Genomic DNA, 16,080 nt, shown 5'->3' on the forward strand with positions numbered 1-16,080 from the left:
CAGGGGAAACAGGCCTGCATGAAAACCCTGGGTCCCTGTGCACTTGAGCTGAAGCTCTGGATCTTAATTTTGCAGCTGCCCATCCTCGTTTCAGCAAATGTGTAGGTTTTCTTTTCTTTCTATCAGACTGCGTCATTACAATTTTCATATTTAATAGAACTGTGCACTGAGCTGAACCGTGCTGTATGCATAGCTGACCCGAGGCTTGATTATTCACTTGGAAAGGAGGATGGGAAAGGGAGGCATAGTCTTCCTCAACACTTTATCTTATGCACTAGGGAGTGAGCATGCTGAGGGCACAGCTTGGACCTGCTGAGTTGTTGTAAGGCTGGCTGTGATGGGAATGTGCAAATCTAAGGGCGACTCCTGCGGTAGCCCTTAAATAGCTCAGGCCAGGTAATCTGTCCTTCCCTCTCAGTATTAGCTGGCATTGGTTGTATGTGAAGCAGAGGAGGAACAGCATTCATGCTAGGAATCAGTCTGCTCACTATTAGCATCCCTAAGTAAGTGCATAGACACCCCCACAGGGTGTTTACCATAATACTGAGGTTTAGAGAAAGTAAATGAGCCCCCAGAGCACATCCATACCTCTAACATACAAGGCCAGGTAGCAGTGTATGGAAACACTTTGCCTTTCTCTGCATGCACTGCCTCCAAACCAGATGTGGTGTGCCACCAGCAGAGCAGGTGAGCTGATTCCCTGTGCTGAGAAGCACAGTCAATTTGCCTAGGTGTAGCGCTGGATTAGCATGCCTGCGCTGTTTCAAGATCTGGTGCATGCATAGTGCAGCCAGCTTCGGCACATACTGCCTGGCAGTCGGGGAATGGACAGGCCCAGGGAGTCTATGGCAGAGTCAGGCACTGAACTGAGTTTGCCCACGTCTTAGTCCACTGCCTTAATCGCAAGGCCGCTTTCTTCGTGGCCATATGAGAACACATTGTCATGTCAAGACATCATCATGGCTTTAGCCTCCAGGGCTTTTGTGACCTTCCCTACACCCATTGCAAGACGACAGCCTCCCAGCTATGATATTACTCTCATAAAGGAATATTTTTTGTCCGAATAGAGCACTAAAGATAAATGTTCCCATTGAATTTGGTTCTTCATTCTTCATGTGGGGAGGTATTTACCTGGTTGTTACCATTTGGACATTTGTCTTGTGCAATCTGAGTTCTTAGGCACTAATAACTCCTTCCCTTGGGACTTGGGGATAATGAGCCTGTTTTAGCCTTTTGAAGTGGATTGCAGTTGTAACTGGTATTTTGGTGGCTCAGGGTAGCTAACATCAGTTTAGGCAAACTCAGTATTTGTCAAGACAATAAATATTTAGGTCAGATGTCAAACAAAGTAAGACTAATAAAGCACTTGTGGAATAAAGCTTGGGAAATTGGTTCCCTTTGAATGACATCCATGGTGACCCTTATTGCTCTTCTGAATAAGTATAAGGATCTGAGGTAGCTGCAGAAGAATACGCAATTTATTGCACAATTAGGATGTGCGTCCTTGAGTACGAAGGTCGGATGTTCAAACATGAAAGGTGGTGCTGTATTCGTGGCTGCTATTATTGTTTAACAGTGTGTGTCTTTGCTCTTTGGGACTGACAGTTCCTAGAAAGGATGGAGAGCTTATTCCTTAATATGATAGCCTGCCTCAGGTAATTGCTCGACAGCACAGTTAAGATAGATATCTGGCGGTAAGAAAAGCACAGTGTCATTGAAAATGTTCTTTCTCTGCCCAATGGTGTACAGAATATATCTGATACAGTTGCATTAATATAGTTCGGTGGTCAAGCAGGGTTAGCAGGTTCTTGCTACGGACCATGATTGTGATTTGCCCTGAAGTCCCGTTAAACCATTTACTTAATGGTCTTTCTCACTGCGGGGCGAGTATGGGCAAGCTTTGCACAGTGCTGAATTACCCTCCTAAGAGACTTCGGATAATCATTTGTACGAAGGATCCAGCCCCAGGTCTTCAAAACCATGTCAGCCCTAAGAATAGGGTTTAAGTGGATGCAAATGGTGCATTTTAAGCAGTGCATAGGCATTGGGTTGGTTCTCGGCATGGGGGTGAACTGTACTCTGGATGTTTTTTGCACCGATCTTGTGTTGTGAATGCAGCTTGAATGATATGCTCACATCTGGTGTGTGGACACTTTAAGTGAAGGTGTGATTGTGGCAGAGGCAGGCTTACCCTAGCAGCAAAGATGCAGTGCCACGGACATCAGCGGTGGCTTGTGGGTTTTTTTCTGAAATGACTTTTATTTTATTAAAATTGCTTTTATTATGTTTGCAGATCCTAGAATCATGGGAACACAGGAGAATCTGCTGTGTTTTTTATAGGATATTTTTAAGCTTTTCTCTGCAGCATTGAAAGGTAGAAACTTGTCTTGTAAAGAAACAAACCCAAAGGCAAATGAAAAGACAGCTGATTTATTATTTTTAAAAGTGATCTTTTTAAAAAAAATTAAATCTCTTGTCTTCTTGGGGAGAGGGGGTAGAGAAAACTCAGGCATGTGATTTGTGAATGTTCCCAGATGCACAGTATTGAGAAAGTCAACCCCCTGGGTATCCACACACTTTGTACAGAGAGTCTGGGGCGCAAAATTGGTCACCTGGAGTCTCTGCAAGCAGGCTACAGTATGCTAGCTGTCTGGGCTGACTACAGGGACATTGTTCAAGGTCCTCTGTGGTATAGTTTCTCAACCTGTGGTATGTGTACCCCGGGGTACATGAGACACAGGCAGGGGTATGCGGGTACCCCAACATACTCTCTCTCGCCCTCTTTTCCTCTCCAAACGATGACAAAAAAATTGGTGCAATTTAAAGAATTAAATTCCCCAGTAATAATCTGGTGTTCAGCCCTCCTAGCTTTGGCCAACATCACCTCTAGCCCAGGTACATACTTGAGTTGTGCACCCTATCCGCACCAGCTCAGACATCTGCCATATCACGGCCTTACATACACAGCCCTTCTTCCAACATATGGCACACATTAGTCTGTAAATATAAAATCCCCTGGAAAATTGAATGTTGGGGTACTTTATTAACATTTTCAAAAGTTAGGGTGTACTTGCTACTTAAAAGAGTGAGGAACACTGCTCTATGGAAGCTGATGCTAGACAATTTTAGGCCAGAAATAGGGCACCAAATTTTAAATGGGGATCATGTGGGGTGGCGGGTCAAGGCCTGTGATAGATTCTCCGAGACTGGTGATTTTGAAATCAAGATCCCTTTTTTTTTTTTTGTGTCTTTGTGTTGATATGGTACAGTTCAGAGAGTCATTCAGAGAAGTCCTTATGGCCCGTCTGGATGTTGTGGGTTTATAATCTCTGAATCCCTGAACCATGCTGGGAGTAGATTTCTGTGGGCCAGTGTCAAAACATTTCTTGTTGTATTCTGCCCGGTGCCAAGGGGCCAAAATCCGATGAATTACTGTAGTGAAAGTGGAGCTTTTGGACCAGGGCTCTAGAGAAGCTCTAAATTGGTGTTTTTAGCCTAGCAGAATCCAGCCTTCCATGGCAGGAAACTTGTCTACATGCATAGACAGTCTACAAAATGACCATCCTAATGCTGGACTCCCTGGTCATCTTCTAACCTCTCAGGGGATACAGGAGGAGATGTTTGGAAAGATAGTTAAATATGCCGGGAGTCTGCAGGGGTTTTTCTATGGCTCTAAACCAGTGCAGTCTGCAGGGGCTATATCAGTATGCTGATCTTCTCTCCATCTTTTAAAGTTTAATTATGCAGGTCTTTAAAGCAAACATAAACATAGCACAAAGGAATGCCATAAAGTCTCCTGGCAGCAAAATACACGCAAATGCTAAAAGCGCCATTAACTGAAAAGGCTTGAATCCTCCCAGTGCGTTCTGTGGGATATTTGCCACCTAGGTTTTTTGAAATTTTCTCTGAATTTGGATTGTTTTCTACTGCATAATATCATGCCATTCTTTAAAAAAAAAAAAAAATCAAAGTCTAGGTGTAGTGGCAATGGGTTTTCCATGACAATGGCTTGCATTTATCAAGTACATTATAGCAAGGGTGATCCAGATGCTTTCTAGGATGAGGGTTGGCTGTTTGATTAAGGCGCTACCCTACGACTCGGGAAATCCGGGTTCAACTCTCTGCCCTAGCATGGACTCTGTGCGCAAGACTTCTCAGCCACGTCCTTCTACCTCCTGTTTTTTTTAAATTAACTAGCTAGGGCACTCTTAATAGTCTAGTCAACGTAGAACAGTGCGGGCTAGTTCACCGTGCCAAACGCTGGGTAGCTCCATGGTGTCTGGGCTCGACTGTTAACTGTACTAAGACAATGAGTTTTAAGTTACCTTGGTGTCTGGGGTTGCCACTAAGAAATAGTGAGTAGAGCCAGGATAAGGTCTAACAGAAGGACTGAAATAATGCTTTAGCATTTCAGCTTTTTGCACTAGGATGGTTATCACCCCAGAGGAAGGTCTATTCACTAGATAGTCAGATGTCCTGTTGGAGGGAGAGGGCTTGTGCTGTATCCACAGGCTTGGAGGTGAGCGGAGTTGGGCCACTCCTGAACATCCTTGGAAAGTCAACCCTTGATTATTGTAATGATGGGTACTGGAAGGCAACTGCTAGCTTGATAGACATGAACAAATGGTTTCAGTCCCTGGCAATGAATGAATGCACATTTAAACGTAAGTGCATGTTTGCAACTAGAACAGGCAGTGTGGACCAGCAGATAAATCACTGGACTGTTTTCTGGCATTGTTATTAATTGCACTTATAAGTTCCTTTGGAAAACCGCTTTACCTGTGTCTGCTTTTCCTGGTCTTAAGTATAATTAAGTCTTGGAGGCAGCACTCCTTTTACCTTGTTTGCATACTTTGTATAATGGGGCCCTGTCTTGATCGATGCCACAAAGTGCTCTTACTAGCACTTTATTCGGCAGGGGGACTGTAAGGGTACATCTCAGTGGTTGTGCAGACATATTTAAGCTAGGTGGGGTACCAGAAGCAGTACAGCTGTGGTAGTGCAACAGCCTACCCTGGAACATTTTAAAGAATGGCCTTAGTGGAGCTATGCTACTTGGAGTACCTGAGCTATCTCAATACGGCACTGAATTATACCATGTAGATGTACCCTAAGATATTTCTATCTACCCAGTTTATCAGAGCTCATGAAGCATGAGGCAAGAAACCCAAAAAACACCCCTTCTCCCCCTAAGTCAGGTCCATAATTTGCCCTCTGATTTTCCAAACAGGGCAGGCTGCAGTGAGAACTACATTGTCCTTGTGATTGTATGAAGGGGATGGGGATGGGGTTTCGATGGCTGCCAGATGCTGAATGTTTTCAACTTGGAGCTTCTAAAGTCTCCTTTTCTTTTAACAGTGACAGAGACTCGAGGGATCCTGGAGAGCATACAGAGATTTTCCTTGCTGCCAACTTATTTACCCGTGAGTTATCATATCCACAATGCAGACATTTCCTTCTTTCTCAAGGAAGCCAACCAGGATATCATGAGGAACTCCAGTTTGCAGTCCCGGGTGGAGTCCTTCTTTATCTATAAATCCAAGAGGCCACCCATATTAAATGCCAGCTATGGACCTTTCTCTATTGAACAAGTGGTGCCCCAGGACCTAATGTCATCTTCAAATCCGTTTGTATCCACCAACAAATTTTCCTTTAACTGGAAACTTAAAGCCTACATTATGAACAACAAAATTTACCTGGCCAAGCCCAAAGTCCAGATCCTCTTCTACATCGTGGGCAGGGACTGGGATGATTACAGTACCACAGAGCGGCTGCCTTGCCTGCGGGTGTTTGCCTTTCGAGAGACCCGGGAAGTCAGAGGCAGCTGCAGGCTGAAGGGCAATCTGGGACTGTGCGTGGCAGAGCTGGAACTGCTGCCGGCCTGGTTTAACCCTCCCACGGTGGTTGCCGGCCGCAAGAAAATAATGGATCAGTCTGAAGGAAGCCCTGTGGAGCTGTATTACGCCATCCAGCCGGGTGATGAGAAGGGGGAGTGCACTAAGGAGGACACGAGAAAAAGTAATGGGATCAGACCTGGGCGCAATGACATTGATGAGTCAGGACCTCCCTTGCAAAGGATTGGAAGTGTGTTCCTTTACCAGGCACATGTTGGCCCTTCATTAAGTGAAATGAGGTTGGATAATAACATCGCCATCCAATACATACCAAAGACTGTCAAACAAGGTGATATTCTGACTTTCCTTGTATCCATTGCTAAAAACTCAACGGAGGATCAGTTCACATTGAGGTAAGTCAAGTCTAAATTCCCTTGGTAATTTACAGGCAAAGTGGCTGTTTGTGGGATGCATAGATATATGCATATAACAGGGGACCAAAAAGGAATGTGTATGTGTATGTATGTATGTATGTATGTGTGTGTGTGTGTATTTTAAGTGAATTTTAAACCAACAGAAATCAACAGCAAACAAGGGACCAAAAAGGAATATACATAAATGCATACATACACACACACCCACACATATATATACACGTGCTCACACATATGTATGTATATATAGTATATGTATAGGTGTGTAGGTATGTTTGTGTATATATATAGGGGTGTGTGTATATGTGTATAGATGTGTGTGTATGTATACGTGTACAGATGTATGTATATTCCTTTTTGGTCCCTTATTTACTGCTGATTTCTGTTGGTTTAAAATTCATTTTCTCAAGTATAAATTCACTGGCTGGAGCTTTCTTACAATTTCTGCCTCCTAGAAGAAATTCAAACATTATCACTAGTTTGATTCTCTCTAGTAATACATTGTCTCCTTTCCTCTTTTACCCAGACAGATATTGAATGAACAGTAAGAAAAATAGCCTCTGCAGGGAAAGGGCAGCTGCCGCTTGAAGCTTTTTCTTTGAGCATCTTCAAGGGAGTTTAAAATAGTAGATTTGAGAGCCACTCATGTGCCAATAAGAGCAACTGCAAATTACCATATGAGCTGGAATTTGCAGAGCGCTTCGACATGTCCTGATGTCATTACAAGCCTCCTGTAACATTACTAAGGCCTGAATTCAGAAACACCTTTAGGGACATAGTTCCTATGGAAATTAATTGAATCTTTCTGGATCCAGACCTAAATACCTCACCCAGATGGCCTGTAAGCCCTGTTATAGTGATAATGTTTTCTGCTTAAGAAGCCCCAACCCCTTCCCCTGCCATTGCCAACATAAGGAAAATAATTTTTCTTCAACCCGAACTAGGAGTTGCTGAGTTTAGAAGAAGCCAACCCTGTCATTTGTGGTGCAGCATCGTTCTGTTTTACTTCGTTGCCTCTCAGGCACTTAAATGATAGTGATGAGCTCAGTGTCAGAACCTCTGTAGGAGAGCCAGGAAATGCCGGGCCGCGCCGTATTGAACCGCGAGTGCTGATGACACATCGGAAGATTAACCATGAGGCTTCAGTGGCCAGTCGCTGTGCACTACACGCAACTGTGGTGGTCCCCAGTGGCTGCTCTAGTTTCAAGCTTGTCACTCTCCGTGCCAACGGCTTGCACTGGGATTGCGCTGGTGACAGTGCTATGGAAGAATGGTGCAAAGGGCTAATTTCTATCTATTATCCCCTACCAAGGAGTGATGTCACTTCTCTTAGGCCTGGGGGGATATGTCATAGTCTCAACTTGAGAGATCGGCTGTGCTTTGTGCTGTGTTTTCTTCTGGAGTATAGCGATGAGCTTCAGCTCGTAGGCTGAAGGAGGATCAGGCACACTGCCTTCACGAGAAAAGACACTTCCCTAATAGCAAGTAGTTCACTGGCCTCTGTAACGAATGTCAGACAAATACAACACAGTCAGCAACTACAGCGCGCTCCATAGATGCCGGCAACAGAGCTTGGCACCTTCTTCTAAAGCACGATCCAAAGCCACAGTGCTCTGACTTGAAACGAAAGGCAATTTCTATTCCTTGCCTTTGTATTAATGCAAACCCTAACTTTTGTAGCTCACGTTATCGCAAACTCTTAGAAATTGGAATTGCAACAGCAGTGCAAGGCTACAAATGCATTTTAATCTCTGAAACGTTGGGCTTAAGCCTTGAATCACTTGTGCTGGGGTATATCGGGTGGAATTCATGGGGAAATCAGTGGGCTGATGTTGGCACGAGTAAGTGCAGAAACAGATTTGGTAGCATTCAGATCTTTCAAGTGCTGAACCCAACTGTCTTCTACTTAGACGGGTGTGATATATGGAGCGCTGTGGAGGAGAGCTGTCTGCTGCCTGATCTGTTTAATGCCAGGAAGGTGCGGGTATAGAACGAGTACTAGTCCGGCATCCTACTATTTGGGCAGACTGACTAATCTCTATGCTGTTAGCTATTGGGAATTCAAATGACCTGTCTGACAGGTAATTGTTCAGCCACACTTTCCTAGTTATTTGTGTACTTGTGATTTTAAAAGGATATAGCTTCAGAGGCATGCAGAAATTGCTACTATGCTCGAAAATTGGTTTAACAGTAAGTATTAGAAACCCTTTCAGTCTAAAAGAGAACAAATGCATCCAAAAATTGTTTTTTACCTTTAGAAATAAGGGCCTAAAACCTGATATCAAAGCCTGTACGGTCCAATGAATGGTGATAACTTGAAAGCAGAGCTGGCCGGAAGAGAACAGGTCCATTGTGTGACAGATTCGGAGATTTCAGTATTTGGCTTTGTTTCAAATTGAAATGGACCCTGGGCATTTCCAAGTTCTCTAAACAAGAAAAGTTGAAAACAATTTGTTTTTGATCAATTGAAATGTTTCAGTTTTGACTTTGACTGTTCCAGCCTAGAAGATGATGCAGTGTTTTAGAGAAATGAAATGTAATCTATTTTACAAATGAAGAATTGAAAAGCTTCATTCCAAGAATATCAAATGGGGCATTTCAGCATGTTTGGAAGGGTTTTGTGGGGGGAGTTTTTCTAAAAGGCACGTTTCCCAAGTGATGAAGCGTTCGGATGGCAAGATGGACGGGTTTCTCTGGAGATTGATCCAGCAAAATCCTTTGGCCAATTTTACTTCAAATGCCACTGTACTAGCCGAGTGGTTAGGACTGACTTCTACCCTGTAAGAGGGGCTGTAGCTAGTGCTAGGTACCGCCAGAAGCCTCCCTTCCCTCCCAACTCTGCCCACCGTGTTTCCAAAGTGTTTCTGTGCATCTAACCTGTTCTTAATACTTAAGTCATCATTGTAGCATCGATGTTCTTCTTCTGCCTCTCAGTGCAATAATTGCAATGCAAGCCCCTGATGGTTTGTCTGTGTCTTATGCTTAAGCTGGTAAACAGCCACTAGGTCACAGTGCTAGGAAATGGCAAATGTTGTGGTCTGTTAAATGCTTTGGGTAAAATTCACCCCTGTGATGAGAGCTAGCATTATCCCAATGGCTGAGCAGGGAGTAGTGGTCTTGCCAGCTCTCTGCACAAGGGAAAACGGCACCCTCTGTGCTTACGTGTTGAAGCAGCGTGATGCAGAAGTTGCTCTGCCTGTCATATATTATAATCTAGGGAGAGAAGGAAAATTGAAGCAGAGGCTTTATAAGGGAGCTATGGCTTTGGATACCCAGTCCATATAGGACTGGATGTTTCCCACAGGACTGGGTCATTCATTTCCTGATGTAGCTTTGAGATTCCCACCTTAAATAGTTATACGGTGTCGGCCAGCTCCAGCAGGGGAAATGGGGAGGGGCAATAACCTGATGTTCACAACCCTCCCATCTGAGAGTTGGAAAAATGGCAGATGAGGGACTTGAGCTCTCACATCCCACCTGAATGTCTGACTGTTAGGCTTTTGATAATTTTGCCCCCTCACTTTTTTTTGTCCCCAGCTTTAGCTCAGGCACTCTCAGAATCACATTTTGCAATAAAGAACTTCAAAATTCATGGGAAATTTAGGCTGTATGTTATGTGCAGCTTCCCAATATTGAGCAGGATTAGATGGTATAACAATATGGAAAGCCCAATCTCTTGGGCTGTTTAAAACTAGATTGGCTATGTACCAAAAATATTCCGAAGGGAGCAGTCCTGTATCACCTCCCAGGAGATGGATAGCCTGATTTAACAGGTCTTTTCCATCTATGATGTTTCTGAGGCTATCAGTTTTGCACACAGGGCTGCACTGGAATGAGTGCAGGTATGTATAAATACCCTGCTAAGCATTCATTTTGCTGCTAGTCTAAATGCTAAGGGTTAAAAGACATTAGTGGCCTGGCAATTTTAATCTTTCTGAAACCTGCCCTGTGACTGAAGTACGGTCTCCTATAATAAAATAGGACCTGACATGTCAGTCTAGTTTATCCATTATTTTGTGTAACCCTGCCTTGCACATTGCCAGTTACATAGAAGACAGCACTGATAATATGCAGCCTAACAGGCTATTCTGCTTTCAGACCGCACAGTGCAGCAAGCAAGTAGTCGAAGCCATCAGAGGCCATTTCTTCAACCTAATTGTGTTTAAAATTCTTTGAAATTTATAAATGTGCTGGCTTGCAGAGATACAAACACGGTGCGGCTCTGAGCGGGGACCCCCGGCCCTAAAAAATTGGAAATACGAAGGCATGAACAGAAGTGTTCATTGCTCCTTAATTCTACCGTTTGGGAAGAAAGGAATAGGAAAGGGAATGGCTATATTGGTTCCCATCACTGGAAACTAACAACTAAAAAATGCAACAATTGTTCAGCCACTCCACATAATGGTGGGGGGGAAAGAATAGCAAGAGCATGACAGTGCCCCTCCCAGTCATGGATGTAGCACTGAGACACAGGAACTTCCTTTGCCTTTACTTCCTCAGTGCTTTTGTGCTACTCTGCAACTGGGAGCATCGAGCCAATGGTTTAATTAGATCCTTCAACACCGTCTTGCCAAAGTGACTGTCAGCTTTGAAAAATCCCTACCGTTTGCTTACTAGTAGCGAGCCATGAGAATCCGGTTGGACTGATAAGAGTGAACAAACAGAAAAACGACCAATAGGAGTCGAATGTCAGACCTGGATTACATTGTTCACACGGATTTGTTTTTCTAAGGCTCTCTTCCCCTCATTGAAAATAGAATGAGGGCAGATTAACACTTAAGGTCTGCCTTTGCATACTAATATCTGTCCTATCAATGAATGACATTTCAATCTTCCTGCACATTGCAGCCCCCCTGAGCGGCACCATTGGGTGTGCAGGGAGCTCCTAATGGGCATGCTTTTTTGCTTTGCTTTATCAAAAGCAGTGCAGACATTGTATTAAATGAACAATTTTTATTTGATATGATTTTAGAGAGAGATTGTGAGGGAATTAATTGGGCACAAGAATGAAGCCCTAGTACCACTGCCCCAAGCCATTTTTTTTTCCATGTGCAGCCTCTGCCAATGGACAATAACCCTGGCTAGAGACATATAAACCAGAAATATACAGCAGCATATGGCAGAGATGTGCAACTCAATTCTAGCCTCCAACCCCGAGGCAGTTCCCTACTCTTCTCCCTTCTTACCCGCCCAAGCACAACCCCAGATTCTGCATCGATTGCTCTTGGTTGAGTCACAGCTTTTTCTTCTTAGAGGTATCCTATCCATGGCAATTTCTTCTGTGAAAGGATACAAGCCTTTCTCCACTCTCCTAGCTATAGCAAGTGATGGGGCTGATGAAGAAGTTGCTGGCTGAGGTTCCTTGTCCTGTGTTGCACAGGTAGTCAGTAGGGGTGTGCGAAGCAGGTTCTATTCGATTCGGATTCAGATTCGGCCCGAATCGGGGACAGTGATTCGATTAGTTGATTCAGATCACTGTCCCTGATTCGATTTGGCCAAATCCGAACCTGAATATTTGATGCTGATTTGGAGAATCAGTGATTCGGACATGGGCGCAGCTTTAAATGTTTTTTTCTACATACCTCGAGATATGAGCACAGCCTGTGAATGCTGTGATGCTGGGACACACGGGGGTTCCACAGCAATGCAGGGGGGCCCTCCACATGCTCGGTGGCGAACCCAGATTTGGATCAGAAGTACTTCTGGTTCACTTCCAGGTCCACTGGGAAGTGTGCCACCCCCCACCTCTGGATTGACCATGGGGGGCCATGGGTTCCTGCCCCACCCCCCCAGACCCAGAAGGCACCAGTTGTGGAGCCAGAGGGCCATGGGGGGGACCCTGCATGCTCCCTGGTGGATCCGGAAGTGGACCAGAAGTTCTGGTCTACTTTCGGGTCTGCTGCTGAGTGCATTAGGGAGCCCCCCTTCCCCGTGCTTCTATGGGACACTGCATGCGCCCCAGCATCACAGCATTCATGAGTCACCTGCTACCTCAAGGTATGTAGAAAAAAAACATTTAAAGCTGTGTCTGTGTCTGAATTTCTGAATCTTTCCAAGTCTCTTCAAATTGACTTGGAGGGTTTTGATTTGATTCAGAGAGATTAGAGTCCTATGATTCGATTTAGATTTGGAAATTTGGCCACCAAACTGGGCCGAATCTCCGCCAAATCGGATCAGGAACCGAAGCTTCACACAGCCCTAGTAGTCAGACTAAATCGCAGTAATGGATTAAATATTTGTCAATCAGTGGCTGAGGAAAGGAATGGCGGTGGTATTTCATCTCAGCTCTGTCAGCAACCAAGTATAGTTTGACTTTTCTGTCACTGCAGTGGCAGGGTACTGGCAATGCCCTCATCTTCCCTGCCTTTATCTAAGGCATGTGACGTATTGGTTTTGTGCCTGGTATGGGAGTTTCAGGGGACAATTGTGGGGAATTTGTGGAAAATGGTTACCTGCACGCGTGGGAGCCAAGAAGGCATTTTTTGGCCTATGCTTGTCTTTCTGCTTAAAGAAATGGACAATGAAATAGTTCATTGTTGGTTCTTACATTGTTGTCATTATTTTCCACAGTTCAAAAAGATTAGACCCAGCATATTGACTGCTGCACACTTCTGAGTGTCCATATCAATCTTGTAAAGTTCATAGAGGGACAAAGAATTGACTTATCCAAGCAGCCTGAATGGGAACAAAGACGTACTCTAAGAGAAAGAGAAGCTTTGTTCAAGCAATTTTACTCATACCTTAAGCTTAGTGTTTGAACTTGGAACCCGAGAGATGCATTAACCCCTTAAGTTACCTAGCATTGGATATCTCCTTTTTTTTTCATGACTTTGCCATACCTATCATGCTGTTCTGTGAAGTTGAAGTCTGGTGTTAGATACATGGGTTTGAAGTAAACTCCAGGTAAACCCCTGTACCTGTATGTTGATGGCTAGAAAATGGCATTTAAAGGTTTGCTTTTGGGAGCTGACTTATGGGTAAACTAGGTATGCATTAAAATAGTGGTCCAGGGCAATGGCAAGGGTTAATTGATTTCTAAAAGCCTGGTTGTTGCACAATTTCACAGCCTTCAAGGCAGACCGGGATAGACACACAGGCTGAGAAATTGTAGACATGTTCCACACTGTTCCATAACCTGAGATAAGGTGGCACCAGGTCACAGTGCCAAACTAAGAGCCCTTGGACTTTCCAGTCTGGGGGAGGAGGCCAACTTAGGAGGACACCAGGAAAGCCCAAATTAGGGTGTGTGCATGTGATGGGTTTGTGAAAGAAACAGGACAGAACATGGACAGTATGACAACTGCAGAGAGACCAATCAGCAATGCCCACATATCAAGAGTCATCAGGAGGAGAAAAGAATAAGAATAAAAAGAGGGGATTTCAGAGCAAAAAAATTGCTTTTTCTAGAAATACTGAGCAAGAACTTAGGAGCACTTTTATGAGCCGTAACAAGAACCCAAGCTTAGATCCTCTAACTTTGTGGTCTTCTCATTATGACACTTTTTTTTCCATTTGATAATGTTGTTCTCCTGCTCTGCTCCTCCTGGAGCGTGCACTGTTAACTTTCTATTTTCTAAACAGTATCATTCCTTTTTATAGCTTGCAGCATCGTTGTTTGAAGAAAGAAATAATGAGCCAGGTCTTCAACCTGCATAAAGTGGAAGTTGATATAGGTGGTTTATATATTGGTCCCTGCTTAATACATTATGGTCTGGCAGCAACAATGTTCTAATTTGCAATGTTGCCGGGTCTTGTGATTTTTTTTTTTTTTAAGCACAAGATTTGAGATCTGGTATTCTTTTAGAGCCCCAACTCCAGGTCTCAACAACCACAAAGTAAAAGCCTTTGGGGCACTAATGCTGCCCCTAGCTTCAGGAGGGAGGTGACTTTTCCTCTACCCTTTTCTCTCTTTCTCTGTCCTGTATTCTGTTACAGTGTCCTTCTGCTTGGGCAGAGCGAACGGCTCACTGTTTGGCTTGCCCTGTAGGCCCTGGTAGTGGGAAGGGAAACCTTAAAATCCCCGTTTGTACCGGTTGCTTTTACAGCTGAGATCTTGCCTACTCACCAAAATTTTACCAGTGCTATCATAGAAAATAAGAGTTGGAAAGGACCTCAGTGGCTCATCTATCCAACCCTCTGCTCAAAGCAGAACCAACCCCAACTTGATCATCCCAGCCAAGGCTTTGTCTAGCCGGGTTTTAAAAACCTCCAGGGATGGAGATTGTACCACCTCAGAAGTATCTGAGCTGTTCCAGCCATCTCTCTGCCTACACATAGGAAATGGGTGTATGCAAGCTACATTTATTTTGCACACAAGGTGTTACTGTGCTTCTGGTCAGCGTTACTGTTGCCTGCACTACCATTTAGCGTTGCCTTGTAGACTGCTGTGTGCCTGATAAGCTTGCTGGAAAACCACGTTCTGTTTTCTTATATAACTCAGTAACTATAACAAGAGACATGTGAACAGCTGGCTGCACTGGAAATATAACCTCTAGCCCTTAAAACTGGGACAAAGAAGAGTTAAGAATGATTGTTAGCGGAATAAGAGGAGAGATTTTTTTCCTTCGCTATTCTGAATGAAAACATGTAGCGGTCATATAATCTACAAACCAAAAAAATGTAGGGTTGCATAATAAGGCCATGGGCTGAGTTATTTGTAACGGGGAAGGTAATCGAGGCTACAAAGGAAACGTGTCAGGATTCCTTGTGTCGTCCGTGAGGATTTTTTTACTTTGCTGTCAGGGTTGCACATAGTCTCCAAGAAGCTTTTGGCTGTGTCCCAATGAGCTTGTTTGGAGGAGGCTAGAACTGAAGTGGAAAATCCTTGTTCCCATCTACAGTTTTGGAGAGAGGGATGCTTTCTTGCAAAGGTGGGGGGGAAAAAAAAGAAGTCAGATGCTTAGCCTGGGCCCAGGTGCTGCAATGGGTTGAGCTGGTTGAGAAACATCAGTTTCTGTAGTCCGTGGTATACGAGGCAGTAATGCACTGGGCATTGCAGCTGTCTGCCTTTGACTTCTTGGCCTGACAAGGTTTGCATTTACCGTTGGGGCAGCCCTCAGCACATGTCTGAAGGAAGGCTTGAACTCATGCCTCTGGATCAGTAGAGGCACCTTGACTGCTCTGTTACCATGGCCTCTTTTTTTTTTTTTTTTTTTGTTGTGACAGTAATGATGATATCAAATGATATAGAACTGCTTCTGGCATTGAACGCAACAAGCAGCCATGCTTCAGTTTTGCAGCTAGAGGGTGTGGGGGATCTCTCTCTCTCTGTCTTGTGCATGCACATGATTTCCATGTTAAATCAATGTCAGCTTGGGGTGTATCCCAAAGTGCAGCAGGGCAGCGTGCACTCCAGAGTCCTTTAGCTTTTCTGCAACTGGGGTGAGAATGCACAAAAGGAATTGTTCTGAACTGGAGGAGGTAGGAGGCTTGGAAAAACATCCCTGTGCAGGCCAGTGTGAAACCAGTGAGGCGGGCTTCAATGCAACAAACATTTTAGAAGGATGATCTTATGATTAAAATACTGGACCTGGACTGTGGAGACCTAGAGTCAGTATCTGGCTGGACTACAGGCTTCCTGTATGATCTTGAGCAAGACAGCTAATGTGTGTGTCCTTCAGGTCCTCGTCTGTATAATGGGTATAATAACAGATCCTTCCTCCCATTAATGTCTTGTTCATTTGGACTGTAAATTCTGCAGGTCAGGCGTACTGTCTTTATAATGTGTATACACAGTGCCTAAAACTCTGGGATCCTCCTGCTACTAAGATACAAATAATAATATCTCAGGGCCTGCATCTGCCTGCCATTCA

General features: G+C 44.2%; 1 protein-coding gene across 2 annotated transcripts in view; it reads left to right on the forward strand.

Moving 5' to 3' along the window:
* TMEM132D (transmembrane protein 132D) overlaps nucleotides 1-16,080 on the forward strand; it is a 397,944-nt gene that overhangs the window by 105,541 nt on the left and 276,323 nt on the right. For both annotated transcript variants that reach the window (XM_090063064.1, XM_090063066.1), the window contains exon 2: nucleotides 5,359-6,247. In XM_090063064.1, the coding sequence (XP_089919190.1) occupies nucleotides 5,359-6,247 (889 nt within the window). The remainder of the gene's footprint in view (nucleotides 1-5,358; nucleotides 6,248-16,080) is intronic.

Source organism: Crocodylus siamensis, chromosome 9 (assembly GCF_052110815.1).
Source record: "Crocodylus siamensis isolate JL-2025a chromosome 9, ASM5211081v1, whole genome shotgun sequence".
Lineage (NCBI taxonomy): Eukaryota > Metazoa > Chordata > Crocodylia > Crocodylidae > Crocodylus > Crocodylus siamensis.